At 43.1% G+C, this 19023-nt stretch overlaps 1 protein-coding gene across 2 annotated transcripts in view; it reads right to left on the bottom strand.

Moving 5' to 3' along the window:
* The window catches only part of MDN1 (midasin AAA ATPase 1), a 138352-nt gene extending 122881 nt beyond the window's left edge, over positions 1-15471 (bottom strand). For both annotated transcript variants that reach the window (XM_070450115.1, XM_070450116.1), the window contains exons 1-2: positions 15204-15471; positions 7430-7656 (exon numbers count right to left, since the gene is read on the bottom strand). In XM_070450115.1, the coding sequence (XP_070306216.1) occupies positions 7430-7656; positions 15204-15305 (329 nt within the window). In that variant the 5' untranslated portion in view covers positions 15306-15471. The remainder of the gene's footprint in view (positions 1-7429; positions 7657-15203) is intronic.
* Between the last annotated feature and the right edge of the window lie 3552 nt (positions 15472-19023).

Raw genomic sequence — 19023 nt, 5'->3', positions numbered from 1 at the left:
TACTACTGAAAATACACACATTTTCAACAAGCATTTACTGACGTCTCACTATGAGTCAGACACTGTTTCAGACACCTTGTGTTAAGTCCTGGAGGTACAAAACCAAGAAGACGCCTCCCGGGAGGGAGCTGCTACCTAGGAAGGAAGGGAGTCGCAGAGACAAAGTGAAGCACAAGAACAGGGCCTGAACTGAGCCCGAGAAAGTCGCCAAGAGACGCTCTGGTTGCGCCTTAAAAGATGAAGAGGAGACCTTCATGAAAGGCAAAGGTAGTTAAGACTGGAAAAGAGGGACCAAAAGCTACAAGACATACAGAAAATAAAAACGGCAACGTAAGTGCTTCTATATAAGTAATCACTTTTAATGTAACTGATTTACTCCTAATCAAAAGACACAGATTGAATGGATTAAAAAAAAAAACAGCATCAGACAATATGCTATGTATGAGAAACCCACTTTGGATCTAAGGCTACACACAGGCTGAAAGTGAGGAGATGAAAAAAAGGAAAAATCTGTGCAAATGGTAATCCAAAGGGAGTAAGGATGACTATACTGATATCAGTCAAAGAGGCTTTAAATATATGGAATAATGAGAAAGAAGATCAGTAAGGAAACAGAGAGCGTGAACAACACTACAGAGCAAAGGCATCTAACAGGCATTATGTACAGAACACTCCACCAACAACAGAAGGACATATACTCTTCTCACATGCAGACGGAGCATCCTCCAGAATACAGCACACGTAAGGACACAAAGCAACTCTCAGAAGACTTTGAAGTGCTGAAATGACACACAGTACCTTTTGTGTAATTGTACAGATTACAAAGGAATGAAACTAGACAGTGACAGCCGAAGGAGAATTCAAATACATGGAAATTAAACACTCTTAAACAACTGATGGATCAAATGAGAAGTTGCAAGGAAAATTAGAGAGGACCTTGAAACGAATGAAATATAACACACCAAAACCTATGGGCTACAACACAAGCAATGCTGACAGCAAAGTTTACAGCTACAAACTCGTATACTTAAAAAGACCTGAAGATAACAACCTAACTTTAGACCTCAAAGAACTAAAAAAAAAAAAAAAAAAAAAATAAACACAGAGCTAACAAAAGAAAGGAAATAATAAAGATTAAAAGCAGGGACAGAAACTAGAAAAGCAACAGGGAAAAATAATCAACAAAACTAAGAACCGGTTTTTGAACAGATCAAGAAAAGTGATAAACTCTGTGGCTAACTAAGAAAAAAATAAAAGATTCAAAAAACAACAACCAGTGGACTTCTCTGGAGGGTCAGTGGTTAAGACTCCACGCTCCCAATGCAGGGGGCACGGGTCCCATCCCTGGTTGGGGAACTAAGATCTCACAAACAAAAAAAAAACAACAATCAGAAATTGTTTGAAAGAGGGACATTACGGATGCCACAAAAACAAAACAGATTGTAAGGAATACTGTGAGAGAATTTCCTGCCGATTGGACTCTGCGCTTCCACTGCAGGGGGCATGGCTTTCATCACTGGTCAGGGAACTGAGATCCTGCACCCCACGCAGTGTGGCCAGGAAATAAAGATTCAGTTGTGGCTTGGAAGGGAGACAGGCAGGTGTGGGGGCAGGGGCGAAGGTGGGCTGGTGTTGGCAGCACATGTGGAACCAACAGGCAGCAGTAAACATGCAGGCAGATAAGCAGTAACCAAGTCATCAGCCTGACCCACGAGGCCTTTGAGGATAAGGGGAGATGAGCAGAGTGGACTGGCAAGGGCCACAAGCCTGCGCAGCAAATGGAGGAAGGCTGTGGCCCATGGGAAGCACGCGAAGAGGCCTGGTTGACATTCCCTGCTGAACTCAGCTGACTGCAGTCCCCTTCTCTCTAGAGACCCATCATCTTTAGAGAGTGCTCTAAAATTCTGACCTAACCAGTGATGGATGGACCGATAAAGCACACTGAGCCAGAGAGTAACAAAATCAGATTCTTCCCTAGAGAATATTCGAGAATATGGAGAATGGTCCCTTTCCAAGGATAAGACTGAAAGCCGTAAGGTCTAAAAGGCAATGAGGAGCACCATTCCTGTTAAATATCTAACCCTGGATGAGTCACTTACTTGGGCAGCTTGCCACACTCCACGCATCCAGAGGGAAGACCTGGGGTCCAGTCCTGGCCCTGACGTTGAGAACAACTTAGTTCACTCAGCTAACCCCTCTGAAGACCTGAGACGGAACTAACAGCGCCTGAATAGGTCCCGGTACAAAGATAAAAAAGATAATGCTTATCTACTTACTTTACTATCCGAAGGCCTATATAAACACACATTACTACCAAGATACCACCATTCAGTTCCAAAATCCACACTCCTAATACCCACAGCAGATCCACAAAATTTCCATGCTCAAGGATGTTCAATGTCTTATTATACATCAAAAATTCAGAAAACAACCTAACTGCCCAACAAAAGGATAAGAAGTGATAAAATACAACACAACTTTTTAAACAGTTTCATATACTGAGGCAAAGATGGCCATATGTGACTAAATTTAAAAACAAGATGCAGGTTAAAAATTCTAGTATGTATTTTTATTAGAATTAGTATGTAACCAAATGTTTTTTAATTTTATTAAAATTATTTTTTAAAAACATGTGCACAGATGTTCTAAACTTTGCTGTGGTAATGGTCGCACCTATCTGCAAATATACAAACACCCAGTGACCTGCACACTCTGTGGTCTATAAACTACATCTCAATAAAGCAATTTTTAAAATATATGCACATAAAAATCAACCTGCATACTCTCAGATGGGTGTAAGAATAAGAAAAAGAAAAGGGATTTGGGAGAAAAAATACCAAATTAATAATAATACCAAATTACCTCTGAAGAGTAGAATTTCAGGGTGGAGAGGACCTTTTGCTTTTTATAATTTTATACTGACTGTTACTTGAATATGGTGCTTCTGTAATCAAAAGATGATACTCTCTTTCTCAGAAGAATGCTACCAGAGTTCTCAGAGGGAGAAAGGAAATCTACAATTAAGTATGTGCTACTTTCCAGCACTCCTGAGCGCAGCTTTCAAGCGGAGGTGTATAAAAGCAAGACTACTTCTGGTTCCTCCTTCAGTTCCAGGCGAGCCTGATTTCAGCCTGACCGCCCGCATGCACACAGTCGTGTCCGCACGAGGCACGCTCTCCGACAGCACTGTCTCTGCTACCGTTCACAGAAGACCCCTGCTGGGCCCACCCATCACTGCTCCTTCCAATCAAAGACAGAGCACGGATGTGGAGCCGCGTGTCCAGACGAGCTGACAGCAAATGAGAAACCGAAGCCACGGAATTAACCGAGTGCAAAACCCAAAGCAACCTGGGTGGTTACAGTCGTCCCCTTGTCCACAGGGGACGTGATCCAAGACCCCGGGGGATGCCTGTAAGCATGGGTAGTACTGAACTCCGTACACGCTGTGTTTTCCCGTACATACATACTTAGGATAACGTTTAATTCATAAATCAGCCCCAGGCTATCCAAGCTGTCAGCATCACTACTCTCCTGCTTTGGGGCCATTTCTAAGTGAAATAAAGGCTACCTGAACAGAAGCACTTCAACACCATGGCCCAGGCGGCAGCTAAGTGACAGGGGGGTGGGCAGCAAACAGAGCACGGACGTGCCAGAGAAAAAGGATTCACGCTCCAGGCAGGACACGGCGAGGTTCCATCACACCACTCAGAACCGCAGGCAAGTTACAGCTTATCAACTGTCTCTGCAACTTTTCACTTAGTTTTTTTGGATATGGTTGACTTTTAGCAACTGAAACCATGGGAAACGAAACCACTGATAAGGAAACCACATATAAAGGAGGAATGCCATATTCTTCTCCTCCTGGGAATATAAATACAATCATTAGCTCTAACATGCTGTTGAGATCAAGTTCTGTATAAATCAGTCAACAAATACATGAATGAGGACAAGTGGGCAGCACCAAAGTAGGAAAAAAGAGCGTGGGCTTTGGAGGCAGCTAAACCTAAGACTGAATTCCAGCTCTGCCACTTTCTAGTAAGGGGATTTAGGGCAAGTTATTTAGGGGTGGTTGTTCTTCATTAATGAAAGACAGCTTTCACAAGATTTGCAAGCCATGGATGAAAGGACTACATGTTAAAAGGATCTGCAAGAACCAGGGAGTGGAGAGAAAGGGGGAGAGCAAACTAAAACAAAAAGCAAAGAACTAAAAGATGCAAAACATAAGAGTAAGGGACAATCAGAACTTAAAAATCAGGTTGCCCTCCTGAGAGAACACTCAAGGGGAAAAAACATCAACACACAACGGGTACACTGGGGGCTTCCCTGGGGGCTCAGCGGTAAAGAGTACGCCTGTCAACGCAGGATACACAGGTTTGATCTCTGAGCCGGGAAGATCTCCTGGAGAAGGAAATGGTAACCCGCTCCAGTATTCTTTCCGGGAAAATCCTATGGACAGAGGAGCCTGGGGTCGCAAAAGAGTCAAACACAACTAGGTGACTGAATAACAATAATGTAGTACCTTAACCGTCTGAAACCACTTACAAAGTTACAGCTGAAGAAACCTGGGAACACAGGAACCAAGTCAGGAACAGGACTGGATGATTTTTTTAAAATTAGAACTCTGAAACCAAAACTAGTATATCAGAATAGAGAAAGCATCAACAGACCAAGAGTGTTCTCAGAGTCCCGACAAAGGATCTGCCAAAGAGTGAAAGATGCACTGAAGGACTGAAGATGCAGAAGGTTATGAATAACAACAGCAGAACGGTAGTCATGTGAGGCAACAGCTGTGTTAACTGTTACTGTAGTAAATGTCTTGCAATGCGCATCTCAGATCTCCACACCGTGCACCTTAAACTGATACAAAAATGTTTTATGTCAATCATATCTCAATAAAGCTGAGGGGGAGGAGGGGCCAGTAATGCACGAGCAAGGGAATAAAAAGAAAGACCTTGTTACTACTGAGACACCCGATGGGAGCTCCACAGAGGTAGGCGCCCTGGCCTCAGAAAGAGGTGTGAACTGGCTTCCAGTAAGAGGAAGCCTGACTGGGTTCCTCCTCTCCAGTCTCTCTCATAGATTTTCATCCCCAATCCATCTCTCATCTCTTCATTCCTCCCTCCTTACTCTTCCTCCACAATTTGACAGTAGGAAACACTCTCTATTTCCAAGAGATAACACACTCATTTTTCTTAATTTAATGACTTCTTGCTCCCCTTTAGTATTTGGCTCACACCTCTGTTAACATATTGTATCCTGTTGTTTACAAGTACAGAAACTCCTAATGTGTGACTTTCTCACTCCCACCATCCCAGAGCTCAAAGGGAAGACTATATTTATCTACAGAATGAATGACTGCATCCTATCTAGATATATTAGGTATAATCCTAATACGTTTGGTAATTTCCTCCAGAAGAAATTTAAGAGTGCAAGTGAAACTAATCAGCTACATTTTTTAAAACTAAAAATCAAAATCCTATTCCACACCACGACCTATAGTTCATTGTATGTCCTGCCTGACTCATCATTCACACACATTCACACATGGTGCTTCTTTCTTTTTTTGCTCGTCTTTAAGTTACTCTAGCGGGCACGTCATGTAATTTTTGGAACAAGGTGGGAGCATAAGTAAAACCTACTGCCTTGGCAAAGGGAAGAGAAGAAACAGCAGTGGTGCCTCACATTCATTTAATAAGAACATAAAACTGAAGCTGATGGGGAAGCAGATGTAGCTACTCCATCATTTTAGTGATTCTCAAACACAATCTGAACGCACTCTACCAGTAAGGCTTAAGAGAAGGGGGAGTTCAATTACTCACAGGTCAATCCTACAGGGTAAGCAGAACAGTCAGCACATCTTGTGAAACAGTACCACAGTCAAGTACACCTAAGTGATGGAAGCAGCCAGCGAGGCCACAGTCTGGATCCTCAATCAGCCCAGAGAACAGGTTCCTGACACTACGCATGATGGTGACCTTTAACCCTGCTGTGTGTGTTTTAGTTCCCTCACACAACTAGGCCCATTTTTTCCCTCCTCTTTTAGAAAAACTCACACAAATCACGGTTCCCTCAAGTCTTCATTTCTTATTCCCTCATCAAAGGATCAGACTAGAGATCATACTTGCAGGAAAGCCAAAGGGTACTTATTATGTTGATGAAGACGAATAAGAAATGCTCCACTGAGTGAAGTCAGATACGAGAAAAACAATGTCACGTGATATCACTTGTATATAGAATCTAAAAAAAAATTGGTACTAACGAACCTATTTACGAAACAGAATTTGAGTCACAGATATAGAGAACAAACTTGTGATTACCAAGGGGGCGAGGAGGTCGAGGGGGGTAAACTGGGAGACTGCTACTGACGTATACACAGTACTGTATGTAAAACAGACAACTAACACAAACCTACTGCACGGCACAGGGAAGTCTGATACTCTCTAATGACCTACACGGGGATGCGTCTGGAAGAGAAGGGACAGATGCACGGATACGGCTGATTCGGCCTTCCCCGGTGGCTCCGCTGGCAAAGAACCTGCCGGCAACGTCGACACCTGGGTTCGATCCCTGGGTTAGGAAGATGCCCTGGAGAAGGGAATGGCTATCCACTCCAGTGTCCTGGCCTGGAGAATCCCAAGGACTATCCATGGAGTTGCAAAGAGTTGGACACAACTGAGCGACTTTCACTCACACTCACGTGGCTGCCTCTTCTGACCATTCCACACAAACCTATCAATTTGAGAAAACCAGGCGCAGTGGCACGTGTCTACAGAACCAGCTAGTTGGAAGCTGAGGCAGGAAGACGGCTTGAACGAGGAGTTCTGGGCTGCGGGACGCTCTGCCCACTGGGCGTCCACACTAAGTTTGGCTCACTGGGATGACCCCATGGGAACAAGAGACCACCAGATTGCCTAAGGAAGGGTGAACCAGCCCCAGCTGGACAGACAGGAGGTGAAATGAGAAATACATTAGAATCCAGTTCTAACACAACTTCTTATCACACTTTGGATGCGAAGAGCTTTCTAGAAAGTGGGAAGAGACATGAGAGATCTTGTAACCCACCCCCCACAGCTGCTCCAGCGAGAATCTCACACAGCTGAAGTGGATGATGTAAGAGTCTCAGCTAAAACTCATTTAAATCTATCTTATATGCCTTTCTTGCCAGATGACAGAATCTTGAGGGTAGGGGAGATGGCCTGGTCATATTCTCCAGACCTATCTTGATGGCCAAGACTTCAAACCTAGTAAATGGTCACTGAATTGAGCTGGATAAATGGCTTCTTCTGTGACTATTTTTAAAAACACTCCTTTCTCCCCTTTCTGTATTTCCCCTCTTCTCTTCATCTCAGCTCAGACTCCTCCTTACTTCCAGCAGAGTGTGGGGTCTGCCATCTCAAGGAGAAACATGAAGAATAAAGCTGTTACTCACGGGAGGACGTCAGGATGGTTACCAACGAGTTTGCTCATAGACACACAGAGCCGTTCATGTAAATCATGGTTGACCTGGCCTCCGGCTTTAATGGCTTCAGCATTCCTTTCCAGCAAATCCAAAAGGAGAGGGCGCAGCTGGCGGCCAATCAGCACAGCGCAGTCCTTGTCCAGAAGTAACTGTGCTAAGGTGTTCAAGATACCCTGGCGATCCTGAGGTGTCCACACCTGAGAAAGGCAAAGCAAATTCATGAGTGTCTGCTACAGACCAGAGTCCTGGCTTATATTCGATTTCCAGACTTCGTAACTGAGTTTATTTTACAAAACACAGTGGGGTTTCTTTGCAATAGGACTAGTGAATCAAATGTAAACTGAAAGTCGCTCAGTTGTGTCTGACTCTTTGCCATCCCATGGACTGTATAGTCCATGGAATTCTCCAGGCCAGAATACTGGAGTGGGTAGCCTTTCCCTTCTCCAGGAGATCTTCTCAAGCCAGGGATTGAACCCAGGTCTCCCACATTGCAGGTGGACTCTTTACCAGCTGAGCCACACAAGGAAAGCCCCAATCAAACGTAAAGGCTGTAACAAATAAGTTTCAGCCCACTGGGGTTTGAGATAAAAGGACCGACATCAGGATTCCAGGTAAAATGCTAGACAGCTTCAGCTTCCTTGAAAAAGAATCTGTTACAGAGTCATAACAGTTTCCAGGGAAGCCAGTGCTTCCCCAACTCCTTTGTCTGGAGGGAAAACAGTAGTTAGATGAGGAAAAAGTACAGTTCGTATGCAAAACTGCCAACTCTCTTGAGGAAAGGATATTAGAAATCAATTCCTGGAAATGAATGAAGATATATCCCCATGAAGACATCAGACTTTAATTAATAAACAAGACAGGTCTAAAGCTGACAGGCACACTTTGATATACAAGATGAAATAAACCACAAAGTTCTAGTGTTTGGGACCAGAATGTCCAGGAAAAAAAGGAAAACTGAAAAGTATGAAAAATGTCTCATATTGCTAGTGCATAAGCAGTTCTGCACAACCCTTGCCAGCCAATGTGACAGTGGGTTTAAATTACCTGAGGGGCATACCCTCTGACCTACCAAGCCCAATGCTATGAATTTACAGCCTAAAGAGTTTGATACTAAATGGTTATCTATAAGAATACAGCTGGAACACAACCTAAATACCATATTCAAAAATACTGTAACTTTTCCCAAAGTTCCAAAGCTGTTCTTGTATGTAGTATTAGTAACTTATTCCATTTTATTTCTTACTAGTTTTTTACTGTATGAATGTACCACAATGTGTTTATCCATTTGCACTGTTTCCACCTATCCTCGATAAAGCCACCACGAACATTCATGTACAAAACATTTACAGACATATTTTTATGACTTTTACTTTTTGGCCATGCCACATGGCAAGGAGGCTCTTAGTCCCCAATCAGGGATTGAACCTTGGCCCTCAGCAGTGAAAACACAGAGTCCTAACCACTGAAACACCAGGGAATTGTCTAAATTTTTATTTTTAATTTTAAAAAAATTTAAGAAATTTCTTGGGCTTCCCTGCTGGCTCAAACGGTAAAGAATCTGCCTGCAATGCAGGAGACCTGGGTTCAATCCCTGGGTTGGGAAGATCTCCTGGAGAAGGGAAAGGCTATCCACTCCACTCTGCTTGCCTGGAGAACTTCGTGATCAGAGGAGCCTGGTGGGCTACAGTCCACGGGGTCACAAAGGGTCAGACACTCAATGTTTACCAGAAGTTGTTTTCCAAAGTATTTGTACCATTTCACATCCCCACCAGCAACGTCTCAGTGCTTCAGCTGCTATATAAATTCACAAATACACAGTACTATCAGTCTTAATTTTAGCCATTCTATTGGAGGTGGAGTGGTATACAATATAAAGTGTCACTCATCTATTTTCTGTGATGTAATGTTTAAATCTTTTACCCGTTATTAAATAGGGTTGTTCCTGTATTAACCATGATGGTTTCTGTGGATCCTCTATATAAATAAGCTTGAGGAAGTTCTGCTCTATCCATACTTTGTTTTTCTGTTTCCTGAATAAGCTTTGTTAACTGGCATTCCTCCAACACCCTTATCATCTAAACTGCCTAATATATTGGCATAACATTTTTCGTATTAGTCACTTATCTTTCTAGTCTTTTTAAAATCTGTAATGGTGGCCTTCTTCCATTCCTAATAATTTGGATTTTTCACTTTTATTCTTGGTCAACCTTTGCAAAGAATCAACTTCTGGTTCCAATGGTTTCCTATACAGTTTATCCATTTCCTATTTCATTCATTTCCACTGTTAGCTTTATTATTTTCTTCCCTCTATTTATTTTGAATGTAATTTCCTCTTTTTTTTTTACTACTTCACAAGGTGGAAGCTTAAGAAATATCACTAATTTCAAACATATTTTTCTTATATTCATATATTTCACGTTATGAATTTCCTTCTAATTGTAGCTACACTCCACAAATTGTTTAAATCATAACACAGTTCAAAATTCTTGATTCTCCCAGAGATTTCTTCTCTGATCATAAGCTTCTTTAAATTTTTTTACTTAATGTCTAACATTCAGGGATTTTTCCTTATTTAACATATTATTTAACTTATATGCAGAGTACATCATTTGAAATGCCAGGCTGGATGAAGCACGAGCTGGAATCAAGATTGCTGGGAGAAATATCAATAACCTCAGATACGCAGATGACACCACCCTTATGGCAGAAAACGAAGAAGAACTAAAGAGCCTCATGATGAAAGTGTAAGAGGAGAGTGAAAAAGTTGGCTTAAAACTCAACATTCAGAAAGTAAGATCATGGCATCCAGTCCCATCACATCATGGCAAATAGATGGGAAACCATGGAAACAGTGGGAGACTTTATTTTGGGGGCTCCAAAATCACTGCAGATGGTGACTGCAGCCATGAAATTAAGAGAAGCCTGCTCCCTGGAAGAAAAGCTATGACCAACCTAGACAGCATTTTAAAAAAGCAGAGATATTACTTTGCCAACAAAGGTCCGTCTAGTCAAAGCTATGGTTTTTCCAGTAGCCATGTATGGACGTGAGAGCTGGACTATAAAGAAAACTAAGTGCTGAAGAATTGATGCTTTTGAACTGTGGTGTTGGAGAAGACTCTTGAGAGTCCCTTGGACTGCAAGGAGATCCAGCCAGTCCATCCTAAAGGAAATCAGTCCTGAATACTCAATGGAAGGACTGATGCTGAAGCTGAAACTCCAACACTTTGGCCACTGATGCGACGAACTGACTCACTGGAAAAGACACTGATGCTGGGAAAGATTGAAGGCGGGAGGAGAAGGGGACGACAGAGGATCGGCATCACCGACTTGATGGACATGAGTTTGAGCAAACTCTGGGAGTTCGTGATGGACAGGGAAGCCTTCCATGCTGCAGTCCATGGGGTCAGGCAAAGAGTCGGACGTGACTGAGCAACTGGACTGAAATGAACTGAGGGATTTTTCCCAGCATTATTTTGAGGGTTTCCCCCGCTAATTTCATCTCATTGAGATAATTGAATATGCCTTCTATGATTTCAATTCTTCTAACTTTCTTGGTATTTGTTTAATTGCCCATCTTATGATCTATCTTGGTAAATGTTTCAAATGTGCAGAGCATATATTCTGGAATTACTGGGCACAGTATCCTTTAATGCCAATTAGGTCAGGTTTGTTGATAGTGTTCAGGCCTTCTGTATCCTTAGTGATTTTCTGTATTTGTACTATCAAGTACTAAGGTTAGAGTATTAAAATTCTCCAATTATAACTGGGGTTGTCTATTTTTCCTTTTCTATCACTTTCTGATTCATGTATTTTATTATCAGATCCATGCACATTTAGGTTTCTTTCTTAATTTTTAATACTGACATTTAGGGCTGGATACATTCCTTGCTATGAAGGCTACCCTGTGTATTAAAAAGATGTTCAGCAGCATCCCTGGCCTCTACGCTCTACATGCCAATAATATCACCATCACAGGTTGTGAAAATTTTTAAAACATCTCTAGACTTGCCCCAGACAGTAAAATTCCCCGAGCTGAGAGTCACCAGGCACGGGGCAGAAAAAAACACTTCAAAAAAAGAAAGTGGAAATAAGATTAACAGAAAAAAAAGGATTTTTTTTTAATTAAAAAAAAATCATATGCTATCTTAGAAAGTTTAGATTTTGATTCTGGAGATAACAGAGAGCTTTTAGACAGAATAGTGATAGATTCAGATTTGTCTTATTAATGATGACTTATATTAAGTGGCCAGAATAGGGTGGGAGGTAATAGCTAAAAGGAACAGGGGCTTCTTTTTGAAGTAACAGAAATGTTCAAAAACGGACTGTGGTGACAGCTGCACACACCTGTGAACAGAGCAAAAGCCACTGAACTGCACACGTACATGGATGAAGTATGTGGCATACAAATTACATCTCAAAGCTGTCTCTAAAAAGTTCTAACTGTAGCTCACATGTATTGATTACTTCCTGTGGGTCAGGCACTGTGGTAAGCTCCTCAAATGCATCATCTAGATTCCACAATCTTATTTATAGCAATAATAACAGCAACCACTTTTAAAGACAACACTTACTGTACCCTAGGCACCTAACTCTCATAGCAATCCATGAAGTAGGTAAAATTATCCCCATTTTACAGATAAGGAAACTGAAAAATTAAAAAAAAAGGGATAAGGTCATAAAGCTGAGAGTAGAACCAGGAATCGCATCCCAGGCTCCAGAATCTCTGCTTTTAACTACTCTGTAACTATTGAGCAACTATCACACGTAATGCATATCAAGAAACTGAGGCTTAGGAGAGCTGAGCAACTTGCAGAACGCCCCAAAAACAATGGTAACGCACTCCAGTATTCTTGCTTGGGAAATCCCATGGACAGAGGAGTCTGGTGGGCTATGACCATCCATGGGGGTCACAAAAGGGTTGGACACAACTTAGTGAGTAAACAACAACAGTAAGGAAAGAGAAGAGAAGGACTTCCCTGATGGTCCAGTGGTCAAGAGTCTGTGCTTTCACTGCCAAGGGAGAGAGTGGGTTCAATCCCTGGTAGGGGAACTAAGATCCCGCATGCCACAGGCATTGCCAAAACACAAAACCGAAAAAAGAATCTGATCTGCACCCATCCTTCAGTCCCACTACCCATACATGCTCTCAAGCACTCTGCTCTTCCTCAACAGACAGTGATCAAGGACATAAGATGTGATTCTGTGACTTACAGTAAAAGAAAAAAAAAACATACTTAGTCTTCAAAACTCCACATCTGTCCAAGTACCTAAAACTCTGGGAATTTCCTGTGGTGAGAGAAATATGCTACAGTAACACAGTGAATTTTGGAAAGCGGCTAAGCTGGGAGCCAATCACGTGTTTAGAGGATTAGAACTTTCATCCCCATGCCTTGACCTCTGAGGAGGGCAGAGGGGCTAGAGATTAAGAGCTGAATCACCAATGGCCAGAGATTGAGTCAACTGTGCCCGTGAAGGAAGCTTTCATAAAAACACCAAAGAATGTGGCTCGGAGAGCTTCAGGGATGGCTGTCCTAAAAACGAAATATTTTTCCAAGTTTTGTGAGCTGCTCTAGCAAATTAATCAAACCCAAGAAAGAATTTCTTGGAATCCCCAATTTATAGGCCAGCTGGTCAGAAGAGCAGGTGAGGGTGGGAGAAGTCTTTTAGGGCTAAGCCTTTACTCTGAAGGAACTGATGCTTTCCACAGGAAAACAGCATCAGAATTGAGTTAAACTGCAGGACACAAGCTGGTGTCTGAGAATTGCTTGATAGTGCTAGAAAGAAAACCCCCGTGCTGGAATTAAGAGTCAGAACTGTAGGATGTTAGTAGTAGTAAGGATGAAGAGAAAGACACAGATTCAATACCAAGGAAGGAAAATCAGGAGGATTTGGCTATACGTGACGGAAAAGGAGCGAGAAGAGTTGAGGACACTCAGTTTTCTGTAACAAGTGACTGGACAGAGATGGGGGTGTCACCAGCTGAGATGAAGAACAAAGGAAGCACATCTGAAAATTTTACTTCAGATCCCAAACTCCATGAGAAGTAAGGTTTCAAAATCTTTGCTGGGAGTTCCCTGGTGGTCTAGTGGTTAGGACTCCATGCTTTCACTGTCCAGGGCCCAGGTTCAATCTCTGGCAGGGGAACTAAAATCACGAGGTTCAGTGGTGGGAAAAAAAGTCTTTGCTCTCCAGTAAAAATCACTGTTTCTCCAAATAGGAGAAACATAGCATGACAACACAATCAACTCTTCTCTGAGTGAAAGGCTTGAAATCATTACTGAAAATAGAAAGGAGCAAACCTGAAAGACATCTCCCAGATTGGACAGAATCTGAGACAGAGGAGAGACAAATGGAAAGCACAGGTGGCCGGAATCTTAATTCAACTGAACTTTCTAGTAGCTTTCAAGTCCCTCAACATTACTATATACAGTCCCCGAATCTACCTGAGTGGTTCCCACACTTCAAAATCTGATTCTCTTTTTTTTAAAAGGCTATGAATCATTTCCTCATTTTACTCCCAATACATAAGCACTAATTTTCTATCCAATTACTGTGAAGAACCATAAATAAACCTCCTACTGTCAGTGGTCCATGATCCCCAGCTTCAGAACCTCTGCTCCAAATGCAAGCCCACTTACAGAAAAATATTTCTAGCCATAATACATAGTTCAGGAGCCTGTCACCACAAGCTCAGCTCATATAAATTGATTTTTTCATCAGTCCAGCCCATCAAAACTCAAGTTTTCTTTCCAGACCTCTCTGTTAATGTTAATGATCCCTTCCTTGGGGGAAATCACAGGCCAGATAACCCCAGGCATATCTTCCACTACTCCCTCCCCTTTGCTATACACGTTCAATTTGTCATCAGACATGCCTCTTCTGTTAGCTCCCGGCCTCTCCAGACCCGAAAAACTGCTGTTTCTTCCTTAGCAATAGGATATATATGTTCCAGATACCGAAGTTAGGGAAAAAAAAAAAAAAATTCCCCCCTACTCTCAAGCTCACAGGTGTGGTGGGGAAACAAAAACGCCAGGTGAAAAAACGCGTGATAAGGATCCTCAACTCAGATAGCGGGTGGTCAACGAGAGAAGGCTCTTAACAGGCCAGAGCACCCATTTTCCAGAAAACTAATTCATAATCCCTATGGCTTACGAATTATGCCCTCGCCGTCTCGCTCGGCCCATCAGTTGTAGTCTGTGTTTATGAGCGTCTCCAAAAATAGACACGAAATACCTGGGGGTCAGAGACCATAACGAATTTATCTGTATCCGCAAAGTGCCACAACTGTGTCTTACTCCCAGCAGGAATACAATCAATACTTGTCAGTGGGCAGAAAAGTCAGAATAAGGCAGAAAGGAGACATCCAGCCAGCCAAGCCAACAGAGGTGGCTGGACTCGGCAGGCTTAAGTAATACAAATGTCAAAAGGGCAAACACGCAACCTCAATTACAAAAAAACCCCCCAAACCACGTTTTTCTCTGAAGGTCACGTTTGGCGCACACAGCCAGGGTGCTCCAAGGAAATAAATCGGTGGAGAGAAGGGAAGACTCTCCCACAGAAAAACAAAAGGCTCCTTCCAGGCTCCTCAAATGGGCGCGGATGCCTCCGCCACTGACCAGCCTTGGGGAGCGGGCCAGTGTGACAAGACGCCGCTCTCCGGTCCCCTGCGTCTTCGCGCAGGGCCATGGGGCACGCGCCAGGCGGTGGTGGGGGCGACCCAACTCCCTCCCGCTCCTTCTCTTACCTGCTTGACCAAGAACCTGCCCAGCTCGCTGCGGCTCTTCTCGTTCTTGGCAGCGATTAACCGCAGCGGCGCGGCCGCCACCTCCAGCAAGAGGTGCTCCATGATCACGGGTCCTCCGCCCCGGGCGGCCACCAGTGCTCCTTGCTTCGCCCTAAGAACCCCCGAGCTGCTGAGGTACCCGCGCCGGAACTGCCACCAACTACGTCTCCAGTGAAAGCGGCTGCCGTAGCTCCGCTGGTATCTAGAGAGCGGCGGCAGCACACGTGGGGGGAGCACGCGGCGCTCTGCATCATCAACCCGCGACCGCGCCGACCGGCGATCGCGGCCCCGCCTCCTCGACACCGGAAACGCGGGGCGTCAGTAGCTATACACTTCCGGCCTAGACTCCTCCAGAAACAGCTTTTGCTGGTGGAGGCTAACGGTTACAGTGATGGGAGATACGGCGACAAAGAGTGGCGTGACAGCAATTCAGGAGAAGCTAGGGGGCCCCTCGGGCCGTGTGCCTACGATCCTCAGCCCGCCATGCCTCCTTCTGCCTCAGCAGACAAAAAGATCAGCTAGGAATGAAAAGCAGATTTACTCCCTCTAACCCATCAATTCCCCTTTTAGACGATTGCCCTGTGGAAATTCACACACAAGTGTAACAAGCATTAGATAGCCCTTGCAGCAGTTTTATTATAAATATTGGATATAAGTGTTAAGATGGGTGATAAACTTTAACATGTTGAGATACAGAAAAGTCATTTGGGGTTATATATGAGTTAAGGTGAATTTTATGTTAAGGAAAATAGCCTCTTTGTGGCCTATCAAACATAAATTGTATATGTGCTTTAATTATTAAAGAGAAGAGCACACTGACAAGGAATAAAGAATGTCCATGGTAAAAATAAAGATGAAATGCCTTTCTTTCTGGGAGGCTAATGCTGGTCCTACTTTGATGATAAGACTTCCTTTTCCAAGTGCCAAGGCCATGTGGACTCTCATATAGTTGCTGGTGTGTGTGTGTGTGTGTGTGTGTGTGTGTTTCAAACCTTGAAGAACTGTAACCATGTCTTATTAAATGTTCTTTGTTTTGACAAGATATAAAATTGTGCTGGAACCCATGCTTCTCTGGAGCAGCTTCACAGAGTAATCTGGGAAGCTGGCTTCTGGGCTAGTCCTTAGTTTGGCTGAAATAAAACTTCTTTCTATTCTTTTATAGATTATTGATTATTTTCATTGACATGGGAATGAAATAAAGTATGGTATATAGGACACTGAATATTCTGAAGGCACTGTGAAGAGTGGAGTAGAAAAGTACATAAAATTAAAAGTGCATTTATGTCAAATTCATTTATGAACAAGCCAAAATAATGACAAACTCAGACGAGTGGTTGCTTTTGGGGGTATTGGACTGAGAAGGGCCTAAGGGCACTTCCTAGGGTGTTGGAACTATTTCATTATCTTCCCCTGTGTGGTGGATACTCTGATAGATACAAAAGCCGTAATTTGTTTATTTGCTTTTTTATTTAAAATTGAGGATATATGTTGAAGTACTGTGTTCCAAGGTCTTCTCAGGTGGCTCAATGGTAAAGAATCGCCTGCCAACGCAGGAGGTAGGGTTCTGATCCCTGGGTTTGGAAGGTCCCGTGGAGGAGGAAATGGCAACCCACTCCAGTATTCTTGTGGAGAATCCCATGGACAGAGGTGCTTGGCAGGGTACAGTCCATTAGGTCATAAAGAGTTGGACATGACTGAGTGACTGGACGTGAATGCACTGTATTCCAAGTTTCCCTGGATTTCCCGTTCTGGGTGGATATATTACTTTGAAATGCAGATAAGTTTACCAGATTCATAGACCTTTGATTTTAAGTTGAAAAGACAGAAACATTGACAAATGTTAAAAGTATTACAATGTTTGAAAGAACTTGAGGTTTCACTACATGTTTAGGTACTTATGTAATACAGAAGAATCTTTTGTATTCTATTCCAAGTTAATCATAAAAGAGATGTTGCCTGTAAGTTTAAATTATACATAACGGTCCATCTCTGGGAACCCTGCTTCCAGGTAACGAGCATTAAGCTACGATACTGTTGTTTAGCTCATAGGAATCATCCTGACCAGGCCTACTTTTGAATGACTACAGGAAGGAAGAAATGAACACATCCCCTCCAGAGGCTGATGGGAACCAGGAAGTGTTTGACTTTACTCCCTCCCCTTTTAGTATAATAGGAGCCTGAATTCTAACTCAGGCAAGATGGTTCTTTGGGGCATGAGTTCACCATCTTCTCTGTTTCCTGGCTTTCCAAATCAAGTTGTTATGCCTTGCTCCAACAACTGATCTCTTGATTACTGGCCTGTCATGTGGCAGAGTAGTATGAGCTTAAACTCCATAACTCTTAGGAATGTTTTACTTGTCAGTTTTTGTGTTTGTCCTACAAGTATGATGTGTTTAAAAAACATCAAATGCATTACATTTACAAATGGGGTTTAAAATACTGAAAGGAATTTAACTATATGTTGTAAATGGGAGCAATTACTAATTTAAATTCATCAACCTTTAAAGTCTTTCTCTGGCCTTCCATTCTCATATTTCATGTAACAATTTTAATAAAACTGCAGTTGTGTTCTGACGTTGCCATAACTGTCCCAGTAATCTAGTTCTTTGTAACAAATTATGACCTTAAATTATACTGACTTAAAACACCAAGTATTTTATGTACGTATGTGCTAAGTCACTTCAGTCGTGTCTGACTCTTTGTAGCCCTATGGACTGTAGCCCACCAGACTCCTCTGTCCATGGGATTCTCCAAGCAAGAATACTGGAGTGGGTTGCCATGCCCTCCTTTAGCAGATCTTCCCAAGCCAGAGATTGAACCCATGTCTCCTGCATGGGAAAGCAGGTTTTTTACCAATAACTAGCACCACCAGTCGGAGAAGGTGCCTGGAAAATCCCATGGACGGAGGAGCCTGGTAGGCTGTAGTCCATGGCGTCGCGAAGAGTTGGACACGACTGAGCGACTTCACTGTCACTTTTCACTTTCATGCATTGGAGAAGGAAATGGCAACCCACTCCAGTGTTCTTGCCTGGAGAATCCCAGGGACGGGGGAGCCTGGTGGGCTGCCGTCTCTGGGGTCGCACAGAGTCGGACACGACTGAAGCGACTCAGCAGCAGCAGCAGCAGCGCCACCAACACTTTGTGATAGGGAGGTCCAGGAATTTGAGCAGGGCCCTGCTGGCGATTCTTGTCTTCCATGGGACATTGACTGAAGGCATTCAATTGTATTGAGCTAGTCAATGGCCTAATCTGGTGGGTCCAAGATAGGATCACTCACACATCTTGTATCCTGGCAGGGATGGCTGGAAGGCTGAGCTCAGCTGGAACTTTAAGCTGGAATGCTTACATGACAATTTGAGGTTGAGAAGAGAGAGATCTCCATGAAGCCTGGATGGAAACTGCAAGGTCTTAGAAGTCCTAAAACATCCCTATCCTTGCATCCTATGGTCAAGCAAGTCGCTAAAGCTAGCCCAGATTCAAGGGACTGGAAATTAGACTTCATTTCTCAATGAAGGAGTGGCAAATAATTTCCAGTCATCTTTATTTACCACAGCTGATGCACTTTTTGAGATTTCTAACAGAATTTTCCAGAGCACTTTCATTTGACTTGAGTAACAGAATTTTTATAATGCTAACACTGGAAATGTTAACCCCAGCCTCTTACCCACATTCAAGATACTGAGTATCTTGCACTTGTTCCTTTGGATAGATTCCCCCTCCTTCTCTCCTTCTTCATCCTCCTCTCTGCCCGTAGGTGCTGATCTGTTCAGACTACAAGTAG

This window comes from Odocoileus virginianus, chromosome 19 (assembly GCF_023699985.2).
Source record: "Odocoileus virginianus isolate 20LAN1187 ecotype Illinois chromosome 19, Ovbor_1.2, whole genome shotgun sequence".
NCBI lineage: Eukaryota > Metazoa > Chordata > Mammalia > Artiodactyla > Cervidae > Odocoileus > Odocoileus virginianus.
Note: the sequence above shows the minus strand (reverse complement) of the source record. Positions and strands in the feature narration are given on the sequence as shown.